This window comes from Palaemon carinicauda, chromosome 8, assembly GCF_036898095.1.
Source record: "Palaemon carinicauda isolate YSFRI2023 chromosome 8, ASM3689809v2, whole genome shotgun sequence".
Classification (NCBI taxonomy): domain Eukaryota; kingdom Metazoa; phylum Arthropoda; class Malacostraca; order Decapoda; family Palaemonidae; genus Palaemon; species Palaemon carinicauda.
In genome coordinates, this window is record NC_090732.1 from 80,467,268 (window position 1) to 80,488,826 (window position 21,559).

General features: G+C 39.6%; 1 protein-coding gene across 1 annotated transcript in view; it reads left to right on the forward strand.

Moving 5' to 3' along the window:
* LOC137645772 (protein fantom-like) overlaps positions 1 to 21,559 on the forward strand; it is a 723,952-nt gene that overhangs the window by 430,615 nt on the left and 271,778 nt on the right. The window contains 1 exon segment of the mRNA XM_068378685.1: positions 15,685 to 15,771. Within this exon segment, the coding sequence (XP_068234786.1) occupies positions 15,685 to 15,771 (87 nt within the window).

A 21,559-nucleotide genomic window follows, 5' to 3' on the forward strand; every position in this document is an offset into this window, starting at 1 on the left:
CTAGAGGTGGGATTTTTAGGCAACATTTGGTCGTCACAATCAGGTGGCAAAAAGCCAAGAAAGTCATAATCAGGACAAATGGACACCTGCGAGTCAGAAAAAGGGCTTTCTAAACTAGAAGTTCTTGACCAATCTGGACTGGAACTCTTGGAGCCAAAAGAAGGTGGTTTCAACATTGGAATGCTGGAAACTTCCCAGAATTCCCAACTCCCTGGAGGATGAATGACACCTTCCTTTTGGAAAGAGGAGGCAAAGAATCGTGGTGTTGGAAATTTGGGCACAAGAGAGTGAACCACCAATTCGGGAGTCAAAATCGGGGTTTCATACATTTCAGTGTGGCTTTTCTCCCACAGTTGGAGGGCCACACAATCTCGGTAGGATTCAGGCTTCAATACAGGAGTCTCATCAAACTTTTCTGAGGGATATAACCAAGCATCCAGTGCTCTTGTCCTCTCATATGCCCTAGCTGGCTTAAGAATGGGCATAGGCTGAGTAATACTTCTTGTAGGACGGTAACTTTTCCTTTGTTGTCAGGACTTTTTACAATCCCGAGACTGAAGGTATGGTGCGACTATTGCAGGCACCCCATAGGAGTCACCATCACTACTAGAACCAGAACTCCAAGACTTCAGAGGAAGTCAGACTAGCATCCGCAAGTCCTGGACTATTCTGAGTCTCAGTTACAGGATCAGAACCCTTCGGATATCAGGGAAAGTGTTTCATAGGATAGACTCGAGGTTTAAGCCAGGCCTTTAACTGGATAGGTTGAGCTTTTACCGGTTCACCATCAGGCAGCCACTGCAGCTCATAGGTGACCTTATTCTCATGTACCTTAGTAACACTGAACACCCCCTCAAACCTAGGGATGAGCTTGTTCGACAGAAGTTGTCCCAACTGGTGAACTTCTTAACCCTGGATAGGTACGCTACTCGGACACCCCTTTAAGGGTATACTCGGTCGCGCACGACCCCGACTCCAAAAAAAATTCAGGAAAAATTTAGTTATGCATCAATCTGTATTGTTTGACTTGCTAAAAATACTTCAAAGAATGCTAAAAACTACTGAAAATATAAATGATACCCATCTACAAAATAACTATTTATTGGAAATATATTAAAAATTTAAGTATACAAAAAAAAAGACGACGTAAATATTCACAAAAAATAGAAATATACATATACACATAAATCCCTTTAAGGACACCTTCTTAGATGGCAAAGCAACAGCGTGTAATTGCTGTAAATGAGTTGGACCCATAGAAGTCAAGATCTGAAATGAGAAAAAAAGGGTAATTTTTTTGGCCAAAAAAATTTGTCCAAATTTCATGAATTTTTTTGGGTACCCAAATGAAATAGGAAGAGGCTAATTTTCTTATAGAATAAACTCATATTATCCTAGAACAGAAATATATAATAAAATTTGCACTAAGATGTAATTTACTGTTATATCAGGGGCGAAATCTAAAGGTCATTTTTTGACGGCCTAGTTTCACAATGTAAATTTCTTATGAAAATCATTGTATCTCCTATGAAATATGATATTCATGCATTAAAATATACCAAAATATCACGAATTCTATACAGAACAAGAATATATAGAGATATGCCAACTTACCTTTCGGGTATGTCAACAAAATGGCCGCAGACCGCAACAACTCTTACAGCCCAATCTACCACTTGAAATGAAGAATGGGTATGTAAATTTCAAGGTGTCATCAACATCTCTTTTTAACTCCATTAGAAGTGTGTTGATGACATCCATTCCGAGGGAATACTGCCTGCTGGCCATTATTGAAGATAAATTCAAAATAAATATAAAAAAATCAGAAATTTGCAAAAAATAAAAAAAAAACAAATTAGCATTTGAGGGAAAATGGGCCTCATGGCAATATATGGCATCTAAGCCAAAACCAATGTCATGCAAGTGGTAGACACACCATCCACCCACACTTTCCAACTATAAAGAACCAAACAAGTATCAACACTGTTCGACAATTTATAATTATGTAATAACTTTGCTGTTTGATCACTTACCCCTATAAAGGTAGGTCAGGGTCGAGGTCGACCCCTGGGGGGATAAAAAAACGGGGAAGGAGAGAAGTTAGACGAAAATCAGTCCTAAAGCAGAAAATGGCATGTAGACTAGTCACCCCTTGCAGGTCGATCACTTCCATATTCGAGACAGCTGATGATTTATGGGGAAAAAACAGGTTTTGAAAATGCTGTAGGGGTCGCGTACGACCCATCATACCTTTCCAGGGTTAAAAACTAGAGAACACTCCTCAAACAGTTTGTACCGAGGATGTCCTTCAGCCCATCGGTCTCTCGTGTCTGCTGACAGCAACGGGATACTATCATCATAGTGAGCACCCTTCAGTATGTTCTCAGCTGGAGTACAGCCAATCTAAGTGTGGTGGGAATGGTTGTAGCGGAGAACTACTCAGGATAAGTACGGGTCCCATTTCCGAGACTCCCCAGAAATCACCCACAGTAACTCACCTATGATATGGTTGTACCACTCCAACAACTCAGTATATTCCAGAGAAATAAACTCAGGGCCATTATCAGTCAATATTTGGACTGGAACACGGGGAATAACTGGAAAAACTCGGTCTTCAAGCGCCTGGCACATCGTACTGCTCTTCTTATTCCTTATGGGTACTGCCTTCACCCACTTGGAATAATAGTCGTCTTCCATAAGTCACCCAATAAAACCAGTACTGGTTGTTGGGAGACTCACAAGGTCCACAGAAACCAATTCAAAAGGAGAAGAGGTCACTATCTTCAAGGTTGATGGGGCAACCACCTCCCTTGAAACCTCACAAGTTTGACATTCCTAACACGTCCGGTACATATCCCTGATTACACTAATCAAATATATAGGTCAAACAAGTGGACGGAGCATTGCTGTCATTTTTCCGATCCCCCAGTGAGCATTCTGGAGGTGTTTCTCGGCAATTAGGCCTATCAGGACATTGAAGGTGACTACTGGGACTACTGAGCTATCTGGGTTCTGCTTCACTAGCAAACCCTGGTGCACTTCCAGGTCAGACCAACTTCTCCTATAGGGAAGATAGGAGCGTAGAACCCGAGATGCAGGAACCCCGGAGTAGATCATCTTGATGATGACTGGATATGTTGATGATCTCCTTGGATCATGGCCACCTGACTAAAGGATAGAAGACAATTCCAGGTCCCGGTTTGCAGTGGGGAGACAGAGTACCTTGAAAGACAATTGAAGAACAGTAGTGTGGTCATATACCAACTGTTCTTAGGGTGAATCCAGTGTCAGGTAGGCTGCTTTCAGTAGGTTCCTACCAAGAACAAAACAAAGGTTAATGTCTTTGGCAGCTACCACCGCATAGTTAAACAGCGGTTAGTCTCCACACCGAAAGACACTTCACCTCTAGCTGAACGTAGCCTAGAATGCTGGTGCATGAACTGGTCAACCCCTCTAACTGTTCTCCTGACAGTACTTGGTACTCTATGCCAAGTTGGCTCGGTAGAGACTCGTTTATAAGACAAACCTGTGCCCCTGTATCAACAAGCACACAAAATAAGGTTTCCTGTATCAGTACTATACCTACTGCCAAGTAATGAGACACATGTGTACAACTGGACTGACAAGTTGCCGTTTAAGCTACATACTAGATTACAGGACAATCCTCTGGTGCTTCCTGATCATCAGCGACCACATCCTCAGTGTCAGGCACTCAAGATTTGACCTCCGTCTTATGGCCCAGAGTCACGTCAGTTGGAGGGACGTAATTACGGAGTTTGATCAGAGGGTTAAAATGCACTACAGACAGACACTGAAGATGCACGCACTGAGGCTCAGTCATGAATGGATCATGATAGACTACTGGACAAGTGGGACCCCAACAGTCCCAAATTTCCAGGTTCAATAGCTTAGATGCTGCCAAGAGCAGCTCCAAAGCTGGGACTGTACCTGGAAAATTCATTGCCTTATCCTGTTCCTGCTAGTCTTGTCCAGAAGCCTAGTATACTGGCATCCTTCAGAAACTGCTGAACTAATGCATCCCGGAGCTTGGCTCCCTTCAGCCGAGAGTTGGGTGCAACACCTGACCCTTCCATCCAGCAGTTCACAACTAGCTCCAAGGATTCTATAAGAGAATGTGGACCACCACGAAACTCCGTATACAAGGCCAGTCCAGTAGGCTACTTGGGAGTGGTGGGTTCAGTAGCAAGCAGACAGTCAGTTAATGTGGGCCAGTGGGATAACCAGTCTGCTGCAGCATTCTGATCACCTGGACAGTAATTAAAAGTAAAGTTAGATTCAGACAGGCCCTTCAGTGTCCTTGTTAGGCGATTCCACCATTTTCATTTCATGAAGATACATTAGGGAATGATGATCAGAATGAATCATGAAGAACTGACCATAGAGTAAGGCCCTGAAGGTTTTCACTCCCCATCGCAGAGCAGCCAACTTGCACCCAATGGTAGCTTGTGGGTCTTGTAGTCAACGAAGGTCATGGAGTCATACGCTATCAACCGATGCCCCCCTGGATGCTCCAAGAACTCCTGGCGCGGACAAGCACCAGCACCCTCACCCAAAGCTTCAACAAACAACTCCAAGGGCTTAGCATCAGCAGAGTAGTCAGGATATGACAACATAATGTCTTCCTTGATCAGCTCCTTCAAGTGCACAAAGGCACTGTCCATTTCTACTGTCCATTCCAGTCTCTGGTCCCTTGGGATTTACGTCCTCCAGTCTTTGCAGGTAACGGTTTGGCTATCTGTGAGCACATGGGGATAAACTTCCGTTGGAAGTTAACCAGTTCAAGGAATCCCCGTAGCTCACGCACAGTGGTAGGTTTAGGGAAGCCCTCTACTTTCTGGATCTATTCTGAAAGCTTACGCATAACAGAACGTTCAACCAGATGACCAAGATACTTGACCTCGGCTTGAACCCAAGAACACTTCCCAAGTTTTATCTTGAGTCAGTGCATCTGGAGAGTAGCCAAAACTTGTTCTACCAGTTTCAGGTGTTCCTTTAAAGAAGACCCAAGGATCCAGATGTCATCAATGTAGACAACCACCTTGGCTTTTGTGAACTCTTGTAGAATACTCGGTATTTCTCTCTGGAACACTGCAGGTGCATTCTTCAGTCTAAACGATAGGCGTCTGAACTGCCAGTGTCCAAAGGCAGTAGAGAAAGCCATGTATTCTTTACTATCCTCTGCCAACGGTAACTGGTAGTATCCATGAACCAGGTCAAGGGTTGTAAAGTATTTGACTCCTTGTAGCCCAAATACAGAGTCTGCCATAATTGGCATCGGGAACTTATCAGAGACAGTCTCCTTATTCAGCCTACAGTAATCAACACAACAGTATATTGTTGTCCTTTTTTTCAGACTGGAACAATGGGTGAAGACCAAGTAGAGATGCTCGGTTCAATAATACCCAGTTCATGCAACTCCTTGCACTGTTCCTTGATGGCTTCAGCAATGGATTTAGCAAACCGTCGAACTCTCTGATAAATAGGTGTCTCGTCATACAGGTGGATGCATATTGGTGTGCTTGGGCATTCTCCCACATCATCGTCACCTGTACTGAAGAGCGAGTATGACGTCGAAGCATTTGATAGAACTGGTTCCTCTGAAAAGTCCAGTTAGTCGGAGATAGAGAGATTGTCTATCTCTTCCAATTTGCTCAGTTCAGGTATGGGGTCACACTCGTGTGCTATCAGGCAGGATATTGGAGCATCCACCATTGCCATGGTGAACACTTTCCCCAAGAGATCATCCTTCTTGATCTTGGTAGTTTCTTCAGATGAACCCTTGATTTAAACCGAGTCTTTTCCAACTTTAAGTTCTAGAATGCCAGGGATCGCTGTAGCTTTTCTTGACAGACTGGGGTTATGATGTCGCCATCATAATTCATCTCAGGCCAACAGTTGATCGGATAAGCAGGGCACTTAAAAGAGGTGACAAGCCTCTTTGGAAAGTCTACTGTAACAGGAACAAGTGCGGCTCAATACTGGTAATCCTTATTGAATCGGCTTCTTTTCCATCTTTCAGTTTTAGGATACCAGGTATTGCAGTAACTTTTCTTGACAGACTGGGGTTATGATGTCGCCATCATAACTCATTTCCGGCCAACAGTTGATCGGATAAGCAGGGCACTTAAAAGAGGTGACAAGCCTCTTTGGAAAGTCTACTGTAACAGGAACAAGTGCGGGCTCAATACTGGTAATCCTTATTGAATCGGCTTCTTTTCCATCTTTCAGTTCTAGGATACCAGGTATTGCAGTAACTTTTCTTGACAGACTGGGGTTATGATGTCGCCATCATAACTCATTTCCGGCCAACAGTTGGTCGGACAAGCAGGGCACCTAAAAGAAGTGACAAGCCCCCTTAGGAAAGTCTATAGTAATATGAACAGGTATGGGCTCAATACTGGCAATCCTGATTGAATCGGCTGCTTTTCCATCTTTCAGTTTTAGGATACTAGGGATTGCTGTAGCTTTTCTTGACAGACTGGGGGTTATGATGTCGCCATCATGATATATCTCCAGCCAACAGTTGGTCGGACAAGCAGGGCACCTATAAGAGGTGTCAAGCCCCTTAGGAAAGTCAACAGTAACAGGAATAAGTACAGGCTCAATACTGGCAACCCTGATTGAATCGGCTGCGTGGACTTCAAGTGCGTAAAGCACTTGCTGACAACAGGCTCCACGTACAGGGATGTAATATTCCCTAAGAGGCTCTTTGGGAGTACTGCTAATGCTCAGCTGATTATGGGCTCCGTCAGCTATCACCCCATTTGCTCTCGGGAACTGGTAACCAAGCACTACGTGCTCAGCCATAGTCCTTGAAGGCATTACTTGGAACACACTCAGAGTGAATGTCATTCCATGCAGTATAGGGGTTAACAATACAATATCTAAGATCCGAGGTCCTGTTTGCCCTAAACCCTTCAGACCAATGGTGTTGGGTACCATCTGCAGGTGGTTATCCTGCACTACACTCGATGACAGGAGGTTGACCTTGGTCCCGGAGTCAATGAGAGCATCCAACGCTCCCAATGGAAACCCCGACATGGTCACTGGGATAACCATGAGTGGTACAAGAGCCAACTGCGCCAGGTTAACCCTAAGAAGGGTTTTCTATAAAACCTCAGTTCCTGCTTCCTCCTTGGAGGAGTCGGTTGGAGAAGCTCTGGATTGTGTCGAGGATAGGTTATCACTGGCCAATCCTGAAAGAGTCATTGGATATGCAATGACCTTTTCAGATTGAGGGGTAACCTTTGAAATCGAGATTTCCAAGGCCGCCTCCGGAATACTAAGAGCAAGTTTCCTAGCACTCACACCCTCCTTTGATGTAGCCCCATCTTCTACACCGAAGGTCTGGTGTTTAACGCCCTATGATACTTCTCAGTTCTTGATGATTTCCTGGGCTTTGACTTCTTGCTCTTCTTCTTCTTCTTCTTCTTCTTCTTCTTCTTCTTCTTCTCAAAAGTCCAGGAAGAAGCACTGGACACGCTCCCACTTTGGCTCTCCCTGCTACTGGTCGAACCAGAGTAGGACAACGGGGTTGGAGTAACGTTCACTGATACTGCACTCCACTTAGAAGGAATCTTGACGGAGATGGTCTCCCTCCTAGGGCTGCGGGCAGTGGCTGTCTTCTGGACAGGTGATATATTAGTGCAGATAAAGCATAGTGGGAACCATTGTACAGAAGTAAAGAAATTTAGGGAAAAGCAGTTAAGATTAACCGAAGAGTTTGGTGAAAATTCGAGATTGTTTTCTTCTGGAGAGTTCTAAGGATTCAGAATAGGTTAAGTCAAGGTCAGAAGGAGGGGGAGGGGAAGCGTTTGGGTCAAGGTAATAACGAATCGAACGATCCTGTTCAGCAGGGTCCTGTTTATAATACATAAAACGAGTTGGACGGTGTTTACGAGCAAGGGGGATCTCGTCAGCCTTGGAACGTTTCCCAGGAAGAAAAGGGTTTTCTGAATCAGTAAGGGAAGGGGATTCAGAGGAGGAGGAGATTTAGGGAGTAGGAGTAGGCGGGGGCACATTATGATTGAGGAGGAGGAGGAGGATTGGATGCAATAGGAATGGGTTCTGGTATAACGGTAGGGGATGGAGAAAGGACAGGTTGAGGATTTTCGCCGGAGGAAAGGCAGAGTTGGGAATTTGAGGAGAGGTTTGGAGGATTAGAAGAAAGGTTTCTCTGTCGATGTGCAATCCTTTGTTTCCTTACACGGCAATGTTGATTCCATACAGGTGGGGTTCCTTGCAGTTGAGTTAGCAGGCAGTTGTCGGTTTTCCCTCTTTGTGGAGATGGAGGCACACCTCAGTGTCATGGACCATGGCACAAATGCCCCAGGTGGGGGAATAGGCCCGGCATTGCTTCAGATGATGTCCAAAGCAATTAGAATGGCAGCATCGGAAGGGGGTGGTGTGTAATCCTTTAAATAAAAGGACCCCCATATGCTGAGGTCGATTTTAGATCGAGAAGGTTCCTTGTACAGACATGTGTACCCTTAGAAACAGTTTGTCCTATTTCAAGTAAATTAGTGGGATGAGAATCACAAGCGTAAAGAGTACAGTAATTTGTATATTTTAAGCCGCTAATAAGATTTTTTTAAAAAAGTTTTGTGATAATAAAAATGAACACTTTCTCTTTGGCTGTGTAGCATTGGGAAGGAGGAGCTATATTCGAGTTCAGAATAATGTTGCATTATCTCCCTTTCACTACGAGGTAGCGGATCCGCCATCAGTAGCTATATACGAAATTTGTCACCATCGGATATACATCCACACTTACTCTATGATAGCCAGCATTTCCATGTTTATCTGTTTTACTACTGATTACAAATTAAATTTTTCAAAAGTTTGCTTTATTTTCTATTGTATTTTACTCTAAACAACCTAAATATTCATTCCATTCATTGTAAAAGGATTATAGATTTTTTTCTTCAGTAATTTGTTTTACTACACATCATTTTCTTTAAATAATGGTAAAGCCTTATGATTTTATGTGTAAGCCTCCCCCTCCAAAAAAGAAAATATATCCATATAATTCCACAATAAGTACCCGTCGAAAGATATAAAACCACTCGTCAGGAATAATGGACTTTACATTATATAGAAATGTAATGAAAATATCCATTTGTTTCCTTTGACACACGAAGTATTCTTGTATAATTATAAGGTACACGATAAACGAAACTAAAAATAGGATGCCAAAAGAAACATTTCTGCTAGAGAGAGAGAGAGAGAGAGAGAGAGAGAGAGAGAGAGAGAGAGAGAGAGAGAGAGAGAGAGAGAGAGACGTAATATAAAATAAAGTTTATCAGACATTTTACGGGCTTGGAAATGGGAATGTGCATGTAAGAACATGACCAATACTGCGTAGAATGTCAGTGAATGGAAATAATGACAGTAGGCTAACTTTTACTAGTGAAAACAGTGAACCATACGAATGTGAAATGTATATCTAAGACATGAAGATGATGATACAGTATTTAGATGCATGATAGTTGAGAAGAAAAGGAATAAAATAACAAAAGAATAACTCTCATTGTCTGTCGTCATGTTTAAAGCTTTCAGAATTACAAATGTGATAAGTGTTACGATATTGAGGAAATTGTGAAATGCTTATAAATGAAGTAGGAAATCTGAAATTTTCAAAAAAAGAGAGGAAGATATATAAAGATTGATACATTTTCAGGTAATTATTTATTGTATCGAGATAAAATGCTGTGATTTCTGATATAAGAATGTGATGGATTTTAACCCTGGATAGGTATCGTTATTTGACCACCTTAATTAGGTATTGATGGGGCGACCTCGACCTGAGGTCCAAAAAAAATTCATAAAAAATTCATTTACTAAGCAATTCACACCCTATTACTATTAAAGAAAAACTTCAAAGAATATTCTATTCTTGAAAAAAAATAAAAGAAAGCCAAGTCCAAAATAAATAGACATTACAAATAAATTAAAAAAATATAAGTATACAAAAAAAGGACTACAAAAAATTCGACCAAAATCTAAATATGGAAATAAAGTAAAACTATTCTAAACACTTATTCTGTTATAATTGACCACCATTTTCTGAGATCCAATGGGGGGGGGGGGGGGGGCGGGTTACCAGAATGGAACGTTTCCTGAAATGAGAAAAAAGTGTATATATTTTCTTTTGGGGGGGGGGGGCTAAAAAATCTATCATCTTTTCAACATTTTTTTGGGGTAGGTAAATGACATAGTTAGTGGTTTAAATTTTTACAGGATATTGTATTATTATCGTACAACAAAACTGTAAAAGAATCTGCACTTGGATAATATTTAATGTTTTATAAAGAGGCATTTTTAATTTTATTTTTAATTTTTATCTTTTTTTTTTTTGTTTGCCGAGTTATATCATGAGAATTTCTCAAGGCAAATCCTTATATCCATTGCTGAGCATGGTATTTATGCATGAAAGTATCAGATATTTTTGCCTGAAAATATCAGATATTTTTGCATGAAAATATCAGATATTATATAAAAAAGAGGAATACATAAAGCTATGCCAGCTTGTGTCGGATATGCTCACAAAATGGCTGCCAACCACACCACCTTGGAAGGTCAAATCTGCTTCCTGAAATGGAGAAAGTTATGTCAATATCAGCGAGTCATTTACTTATATAATTGTTCGAGGATTTGCAGAAAAATATTATGGTAGCTAGAATGAAGTTTATAGATTATTTTGAAATTAAAAGAAATAAGATAATGATCATAATTAAGTTATGATAAAGGTGCAAACTTACAAAAACAGGAGAAATTATAAGCTACTTATAAAAACATAAGGTGTAGAAGACATTCAGTAACACTTTACAACAATTCTTTTTTATACATGCCTAAACACTACTGCACTTTCGATGATTATATAAAAATTCTATATTACATAACTTACCTTAATTAGGTATTGATGGGTCGAGCTCCACCCGAGGGTATCTCAGAAATAGCATAAGGAAAAGAGCTGGGATGAAATGCGTCCTCACCTGACTACTGCACACACTGAAGTGAGGGCTCGCAGCTCGATATTACTCACAACCAATATTGATGAAAAAGTATGGCAAAAAAACGTGTTTTTTTTTTTTTTCAACCTCGGGTCCTATACGACCCACCACACCTATTAAGGGTTAGATAAACAGCGGTTTTAACAACTTGCATTAGTTCTACTGGTGTTTTGGTAGCCGTTGTGAGTGGGAGGCAGAGGGGAAGAACTGATGACAGAATGCTTTCTGTGTGATTTGAACACATATGCCAACATAGAAATATACTAAAATAGACCTTACATAACCATGAATAAGGACCAGAATCGTAAGTGTTTGAGTTGGTGTTGTGGTGAGAAGTGAGGATCCCTACGTCTCTAACCTGGTTGGTGTCACGGGGGGGGGGGGATTGAATAATGCCTCAGGTAGGGAATGTTACCATTGGTTAGAGAGAATGGTATGATTCTACATGGCAACATAAAAAAAGACTGAAATAGCTCTATACAATAAAAAATAAAGGCTAGAATCCCAGATTTTTTTGTTGGCTGAAGAAAGGAGGGTCTAATATCAGGGAGGGGAGGAGATTTTTTAGTGAAATTTCCTAAGTGTGAACTGTGATATACGATCATGTGCTATACTCTTTTGTAGGATATGCAAGTAATATTAACATCCATATAGTTTATGTTTGTAAATGACATATCCAGGACACCATCGTCTGTATTACCGGCATGTTTTGACTTGGGGTCAGTCTCTGAGACGAACAATCCTATGTTACATACAGAATGTGGATGGTGTGACATATCGTAAGGTTCCCTTAAATTTTGAAGGGGTTTACAACAGAATCAAAGGTAGATATCATAAAGACATTTCCGTGATGGACGAATGGAACAGGGAACAGAGGATTTACAGTCAAAGAAAACATAGCAAAGTCTGTGGAGATTGGAAAGGAAACAAAGGAAAATTTTCATTCAGGAAAGTGACCATGTGGATGCTGTAGGAGAGTATTGGCTGTGGGTACAAACTCAGTGCAATACATCTATCGAAAGCAGTAGTTAGTATAAAAGGAGATATATAGTTGGAGAAATATGTTATATTTTTGTTTAATTGTTGAGTGGGAACGTTGTTCCAGGAAAGTCTTCCTGCAGCAGGGCAACAATGAACAACAGGGGAGGATAGGGGCGCTAACACTAGAGGGCCCAGCACCCTTGCAATAACTTTGGTGCTGAAGGTCAAGAACCTTCACTCTGATAATAAAATTTTCTCCGTTCAGAGACCTAGAAACTCCACATGTTACAAAGTAATTGTTGGTCTACCTTAGCTTTGTTAATCTAAGGTCATCTACACTCCCAGGGACCCCAGTGAGATGCTGGATAGGCATTTACGTTAACATATACTTAGGCAATGGAGGGAGCAGTGATGTATTGTTGTAAAGTAAAAGTTAAAGACAAGGATCTTTACCTTCGAAGCACATAGATTCAATACAGTCACTCGCTAACACACTATTACTCTTAAAGTATTTAGACTTGCCCCTTTTAATATATTGAGTATACTGTCCCGATATTAAATATTCATGTTAGATATAATCAATCAAAAAAGGGAGTAGTAATATGAAAGGGTAATTAACATAATATTGTTACTTTGTTACACAAAATTTACGTTAAAAAATCGGACATCTTAACATCAAGCAAAGAGGTTCAAGCAAACAAAAATGAAATAAAAATGCAACTCAGCAAAATTAAAAGACAATTAAAATATGCGCGACACGAGGTCTATTTAAATAATTAATGATTTAAGGGGGGTCGGACATGTGGTCGTTTGACCCAAGACTGTACTAGTCTCTAATGTAAAAGCTATATGCAAAATTTCTACACACAATCCCACGCACTCAGCCTGAAATATGTAAAAAGCCAGTTAAACTAAATCAAGTCAAACGAAAAACTGATCTAGTGTAAAGGAGGAAAACTGTGGCCACGTGGTTTTACCTGCACTCCTTACTTGAAAGACAACCCTTGTCCTTAAATGGCTGTTACAGCTTGTAGCTGGTAATTTGCAGTTAAGTGGATAGATGCTCCCTTGACTGGCCTACCCCTGGAATCCTTGCTTTTTGACAGATTGGCTATCTCTAGCACAGTTCCTAGGATCGTCTTTTTCCATCTCTCCAGCTGACAGGACCCAAGCACTCCTTTTCTCTGTCATTTGTTTGGTGGGAGTCGAGTGGGGGGGTGAGCCAGATATGCACAGATTGACTGACTAGCTCGGTCAGCCGGTTACAACTACGGCTCTTGTGCGAATGGGGTGACCCTTAGGTCATGTGGGTTCACCTGTCTTCACCTTTCAAAACAGGTGAGAGTCGTGGTGCATAGAATAACGCAGTTGAGGTGCCATATTTGGACTTTAGGGCAGGGCAATGTATTCTTGTAAGGAGTGAATAGGAGGCAGGATTTTGTACAAAATACGAAGAGAAATCTTGCAGCTATAAGGGAATATACATACTTAATAATCCTACCAATTCTGGCTTACTAAAAATTAATCATTTAAATGAGCAATTAGCAATGGGCTGGTGCGATGCGCGTACATCTTAAAATTAACAAACCTGAATGGGTACTGAGAGATAAAATAAGCTGCTTATAAGTCAGCAGTTAGATTCAAAACCAGTGTAATAATTTATCTCGACACATGTAGTTTGAGGAAAGAACCATCTTACCCCGGCGTAAGGTTTTTATTTTGCTTTCCTACGCAATGATGTCACAATATGGCTTACAGTGTTGTCAACGAGTTCAGTTAATTTAAAGCAGTTCTCTCAATGTTTCTGTAAAGAAAACGTAAATTGTGGGAGCAATAGCTTACAGGGTAACTACAATATTGGGAGCGAGACCAAAATACAAAAGAAATAAGAAGAGTGAAGAAAAATTCTTCACACCATGTACTTGGGTTTGCAAAATATAAATGGTGTTAGATATTTATGGAGTGAAATGTTGAAGAGCAAAACATCACACAATGAGAGAAGGGAACTTTGAGTCCAGACTTTGGAGCAGGTTTTAAATGGAAGGGAATGGATAACCTAGATGATGTGAAAAAAGATTGTGATGATGCTGGTAAGTACAAATTCTAGTACCCAGTACCCCAGTGTTCAACCAGCAGAATTTTGTGATGCATGGAAATGGCCTGTACTTCTGTATTCTACAAAAGAAAATGGAAATATATGATGTCCATTGGCGGCAACATTGACAAAACTAAAAGTTTGAGATGGTTGGGAATTGTAATTAGAAGTTATGAAGAGCAGTTAGTCAGAAAATTATGTGTAGATACAGAGGGGACAGGATAAAGACGAGAGAGAAGACACAGAAAATCACGGAAAGGGCCAAAGATGAAAATGCAATTATATGGAAATTCATGCAAGAATTGTACAAAACAGAACTGTATAGAAAACTCATCTCATGTCTAATCTCTTGAATAGGGAAAAATCCGCCGTAAGAGTGTTTATTATGTGCTGAAACTCGAAATATGACTAATATTGACAAGATATAGAGTACAGTACAGTATAGAGGTAGTCTTATTATTTTATGAATCCTTTATGATTCCTTTTCTAGACGCTCAGTTTATCAACATTATCCCCTAAAACTGAAAAAAAAGGATCCCATTCCTTTTCCTTCAATAGACACTTGTAGTTCATAGCAAGAAGTGAAGTAGTGATCTGCCAGAGCCTTATTGTTACGGTATTTCAGTTTCTTAATGTCATCACTTTAACACATTTCTTCTTCCAGTATATGATAAGTTGTAGAGCATATCAAGTTGCCCTCCTCGAGATTTGTTAACAATTACTGCAGGGGGAAAATAATTAGTTACATTGTGTTGGAATTATAAAGATAGGTAGCAAGAGGTAAGGTATTTTTTAAGATGATCTTCAGTCCCGTATTTCAAATATTATTAGAAAAACAGTCTGTAGGCCTGCATTTCAAAATTTAGTTGAGGTGGTTTGTTGCTATTAATCTCTTAAATGACCCATTTCATTTCATCACTGGTGTCCCTCCTTCATCACAGTGTGAGAGTCAGTAATAGCAATATCAGGGTGAACGAAGTTCATAGAAATAAATGGAATTTTGATCATATTTTTTTCATATCTATACCCAACTAATGTTCATATACATCCTCACCCTCCTGCCCACTGGGTTGTTGTCAAGAGGATAGGAAATAGTTTGACTTCGAGACTTAAATAACCAAGGTCCTCTTGCACGTTTCTTGCCATTAACCACTAGAGAGTCCCGTGTCTTTAATAGAGGCATGTTTTACTGAAAGGAAAGAAAATGGGAAATTCTTCAGATTTTACTGGTTAATGTTGATAAATAGAGCTTTTAGATAAAAAGCAATGTGAACATCAGATGAATAGAGAAACATAGCAACAATTTTTATCGGTGATTTAGTTTTTTCCATTACTACATTACCATATCAAAACTAGAAATATCTCCTCTTGGGCGATTTTTCCAAATATTGAGAGTGAATTACATGTACTGTACTCCCACATTTATTATTAAGAAACATTTTCTTGTTTGCAGCATAAGGTACCCTTTCAATGCATATATCTTGTGGGTGTTAAAAATTCTATTTTCTGATGATTAAAATTTGTTGAATGTTTTCACTGCTTTTTTTCATTATGATTTTTACTTGTTCTTTACAGGCAGGCCTCTTGAATTTAAATGCAAATGAACTGGCTTCTGTTTTGTCGAAGGATAAAGAAAGGAATACAGATGCAATCTCCTATGAGGTTAGTAAAAGAGTTTTTACCCCTGTTTTCTCTAAACTAAAAAGAAAATACAAGTACCCTTGCATTGTACAAACTTCATTGTATAAGTTCTTCAGCACATTTTGTAAATTTTAGTGGATTTTAGGTCTTTTTGCAAGTCTTGTGAGTGTTCTAGTGATAGGACCTTCTATAAATAATATCCCTCAATCAAGAATATAAAAATGTGCATAGTATTTTGTACTGATTTTGTTCTACAGTATTTCTACAAAAATAAAGTATCAGTTAAAAAAATTATTGATGTAACGAAGGAAATTGTAAATTATACTGATTATTTTTTCCAAACTTTCGTGCAACATGTTTATTGAATTGGGTGCACCATGCAGACTTGCTTGTTGTAAAAGCAATTCAATTTTGTATCTTTCAACTTTTTTCAAGATGTTCATACAGTATTGTCAGAAAAATTTTGATAAGAAACTTTGATAGATTTTACAAATATCTTCACAGTGCATTACAGAACCAAATGTGAGGTGTTTGTAGTGTTTATAAAGTCTAGCATGGCTTAATGTAACAGTTCTCATGTCATCCCTACCATTATAAATTCGTTCTTTGGTAATGCACTTGCGAATGAAAATTTTATTTATAGTAGTACCTTGGGTTATGAGTTTAATTCCTTACGGAATTGAGCTCGCAAACTAAAATGCTCATATCCTAAAACAGTTTTTCCCATAAGAAATGAAAGTAATTCACTTGATGTGATCCAAACATCCGTAAATGTACATATACACTCATTTTTAAAAGTGTTGTAGTGATATTGTAAAAATTATAACCACTATCATCAGAAATGAAAGTAATTTAATAATTACTTAAAAAAATAGAAATAATTGATAAATTAACTCGTAGTTTTACTCTGAGGAGAGTTGAGGCTTACACGGGGGAGACGAGAGGAGGCATATAAGATATGAGTAGGAGTTTATTGTTTGGGATGAGAATCTCCTTCTATGATAACTTCTTGTAAAATATTGAGAGTTCTCTCTCTTGAGCGACATTCACTATCACTAACTGGATCCCCGACTTTATGCTTTCTGGACACTTGGTCATCTTTTATTTCTAAAAGATGACTGTTCCCATTTTCTTTCTCCTGAAGAATCACATGCCCATAGTGAGGGAATGAAAAATTTCTGGCGGTAAATGGTAAGAAAAGCTCAGAAGTGATGCCCCACAGTCTTTTTCCTTTCAGTTTCGAAGTCGATACAGCTTATTTTAGAAGGTCTCCAGATTCTTGGCTTATTATTGTGTCTTCCTCTGGATTTGTTAGCAATTGTGGGGTGAAGTGTTCAAGGGAATTATGATTTGCATTCTCTTTGTGAATAGCATCAATGGTAATACTTGTGATTTACATAACTGTTGTGAGGAGTGAACTTGCCTCACAGGCCCTCTAATGAAAGTGTTTCAATAGTTACTGATCAAGTTAAAAGTTCCAAAAGGAAACGTACTTTTAGTTCAGGAAGAAATCCATGAAAGACTAGGCTAGATGATTATAGTGGGGATGAAAATGATCAGGACACACTTCCAATTTTAGATTATTCCCATAATCAGCCAATTCTTTAAAGTAATGATCTTTAAAAGTTTCATCTGTTAAAATTCAGAAGTACAGTACAAAGAATCCTCTCATAAAAATGGAAATTCTGATTCAACCCTTCTACGTTGCCAAACCTACTCTACTTATCGTGTTGTCTAATGTTAATAGTGTTTCTTTTAGTAAGGGTTCTTAAAATTACCTGCGCAGTACAGATTTGAAAGTTTGTCGCCGAGCTTCAAATTCTTCAATTACTTTAGTCTATTTGCTACTAAACCCTTGAATTGCTGCTGTCATAGTCGCTCTTTTGGACAAGTAGATTGTGATGCAGAAAACGGTGTTGTTAGTCTGAATCCTATTATCCGTGTGCTTGCTACAGTAAGTGCTCATAAACAATCTCATATTACATATGTGGATGGCATGGCATATCGTATGGTTCCCTTAAATGTTGATAGGGTGAATGAAACTTCAACTAATGTTATTTGTTTGCATCATGTTTCGAATGATAGTATGCTCCTTTCGCTTCCAATCTCGGCTACTAATTCATCATGGGTTAACTCTAGTGCGGTAAATGTAGGCTCTAGGATATTTACTCCAAAATAAGTCTTCTGTACACATGCTGCTGTAACCATTTTTAAGCAAACTGTTAAATTAGCTGAAGAAAACACTGAGGCAGACCTTGGAATTGAGGAATTATCCCTTTTTCAAACAATGCATAATCTTATTGCTAAGAAATATCCTAACAAGTTGATTAAGGTATGTTCAGAAGCGTGATATTCTTCCAAATCTTCAAAAGTAGTTACTTTCGAGACTGTTTATAACACTCAGTTCTCCAGCTTCATGGTGGACAGAAACGATAAAGTCTCAGATTAAGAAAAAGTCTAGCAATTCTCGTTTCCGTTTAGTTGTTAAGCCTTCTATAATGCAGAGACCTGCTGACTCATCAGTTACCTAATCCTGTCTTAGATTTCCATTTGATTCTTATAATAAAGAATATTTAACTTTAGATTTTGGAAGTTGGTTGTCTAAAGAAATGTTATTTGGGGATAATCAAGTATGGGGTGTTGTTGAATCGGTATCCTTTTCAGGTTCTGTAATAGGGATTATTTTTAATCTGTTGGAAGAAGAATTTACAGAAGATCAAGATTTAAAATCAATTTTATATTATTTGATTTGCTTAGATAAAACTGTCTCATATGGGGCCTGCGAGGCATTATCAGCCTTTGTGTACTTGTGATTAAGAGAAGAGAGCAGGTATGTGCCTCTACTTTGGGGCCAGTCTCTGAAACACAAAGACAGGTGTTAATTTCTTCACCAATTTTGATGTCTTGAGTTATCTTTCTTGGAATACTCAAATTTCCACATATAGATCAGGTGCATCAACCTTAGAATTGTCAACAAGGAGACCCTTTCGTTCCAGTGATAGAACATCAGAAATTCTTTATAGTAGATGTTCCGGAAGGGATGCCAACCTGACTAAAAAACATTATTGTCAGATAGTATAACATTCCTTCCCTGTGTCCCAACACAGACAAATTATTTCTAAAAGTTACAGTATATTTCAGGAAGTGGGGTAAGTCAGAGGCGAATCTGATCTTTCAAACTGACATGTATTTGATAACCCAAAATGGCTGCCGATACCTCGGCAGGACAATCGCTTCCAAAACTAAAAACCACCATACTGGAAACAGAACAAATGCCCGGTACTGCAATAAGCTGCCAAAACAAACTATGGTACTTAACATTGGTATGGGTGAAGTAGCAACGTCAGTCATGTTGAAATAACGAGAAACTCTTCGAAAAACACTGTGCAAAAACAAACTCAACTTGCTTGCAAGTCCAAAATCAGAAGGATGTCCTAGAGGGCGTGCGTGGTAGGTTCGGTGGGGTAGTTCAACTATGTTCTCTAGGGCCTGTCACGGCCCTCCCCATTGATGAAGGGATTATCTAAATGGAAGACAACTTAACATTGGTAAGGGTGAAGTAGCAACGTCAGTCATGTTGAAATAACGAGAAACTCTTCGAAAAACACTGTGCAAAAACAAACTCAACTTGCTTGCAAGTCCAAAATCAGAAGGATGTCCTAGAGGGCGTGCGTGGTAGGTTCGGTAGGGTAGTTCAACTATGTTCTCTAGGGCCTGTCACGGCCCTCCCCATTGATGAAGGGATTATCTAAATGGAAGACAACCTGTGAATAGTGGTTTTCGCACGCCTTTGTTTAATACACGACACCTACAAGGTGTTCGCGCGAGGGTTATAACCTCTGCATTCCATGCTTTTATCTTTCTCCAGTATATTTGGAAGATTTATATTAGGAAAGGTACAAAGAAGGACCTTTCTCACCGGCCGTCACAGGCCGCCCCAGAAAAAGAATTTTACATTAATCTCGAGCACTTCATTTACTTTATCAAGTCCAAAATCCTGGGTAGCATCTTTAAATCATGTGCTCTTACATCAATTAAATACACATCATATTTCCGGGCAAGACTACAGCTGGGAGACCAACCAAATTTACTCTATATTACACTAAGAAAAAGTATAAGTTCAAATCAAGGCTTATCTTGGGTGCCATCAGGCACAACAGGAGAATGTTAGCCCTTGATCGTGGCTCTCTTCAAACTGGCTTGAGGCATAGCAGACTATCAAGTCGTGGTCCTTTGGGGCGTCATTTGGTAGGTGCCATCTTTCCTCGGGGGTTCTAGAGATAGGCCCCCTCTCTAAAGCAGTTTCCACTGGTCTCCCGGCTGTAGTCTTCCCACCATTCTATAACGACAAAGAGGAGACAGCAGAAAGTCCTACTCATCAGAAGTAAGGCGTCAACATCCTACGGTCGCCACTAAGAGCTGAGTCTATGTCTATTCTCAAGCGACGGCGGCAGAAGAGGTCGTTCACATGACCCCAAATAGGTTTCTACTCTCAATTGCTTGTGACACCTGCGAATTCCAGTAGGGGAAAGACTTTCCCACCCCTCCCCCGTTTAGGAAAGCCCTAATCCTGAACCATGGGTGCTAGCTGTGGTCAAAGAAAATTACTGTAATTACTGGTAGTAGGTTGGCCAGGGCACCAGCCACCCATTGAGATACTACTGCTAGAATTATGGGGTCTTTGGACTGGCTAGATGGTACTACATTGGATCCTTCTCTGTGGTTACTGTTCATGTTCCCTTTGCCTACACGCATCCACACCAAATAGTCTGGCCTATTCTTTACATATTCTCCTCTGTCCTCATACACCTGACAACACTGAGATTACCAAAAGAATTCTTCTTCACCTAAGGGGTTAACTACTGCACTGCAATTGCTCAGTAGCTACCTCCCTCTTGGTAAGGGTAGAAAAGACTCTTTAGCTATGGTAAGCAGCTCTTCTAGGAGAAGGACACTCCAAAATCAAACCATTGTTCTCTAGTCTTGGGTAGTGCCATAGCCTCTGTACCATGGTCTTCCGCTGTCTTGGGTTAGAGTTTTCTTGCTTGAGGGTACACTCGAGCTCACTATTCTATCTTATTTCTCTTCCTCTTGTTTTGTTAAAGTTTTATAGTTTATATAGGAGATATTTATTTTAATGTTGTTACTCTTCTTAAAATATTCTATTTTCCTTTTTTTCCTTTCCTCACTGGGCTATTTTCTCTGTTGGAGCCTCTGGGCATATAGCATTGTGCTTTTCCAACTAGGGTTGTAGCTTAGCTAATAATAATAATAATAATAATAATAATAATAATAACTCTAACCTCCAAGCCTCTGTCAAAGAAACTGGTTTTCTTATCCAAGTTATCACACCAATACAGCAAAATCTCAGATGTCGCAACTAGCAATTATGAACCTGTTAGAAAAGGATGTGATAGAAGGGATCATAAACCCCTTCATGTTGTTTTACAACAGGTTATTCCCAATTCCCAAAAGTATAGGAGGTTGGAGGCTAGTTTTAGATGTCTCAGCCCTCAACAAATTGACAGTGCTCACAAAGTTTTTGAAAGAAACACCCTTAACAGTTCTGGCTGCGATCAAGCAAAAAGTTAGATGTTCTCATATTTACATTCAGGTTCATCTCGATTAAAAGAAGTACCTAAGTTTTGTCTGTGAGTAAAATATTTACTGATTTTAGCTCCTGAATTTCAGGCTCATCAGAGTCTCATAGGTATTCACCAAAATGCTGGCTCCCATCTCGTAAAAGCCAAGGTTCCTGGGATGAAGAGTTCTTTTGTACTTGGACGATTCACTAATTTTAAGTGATTCA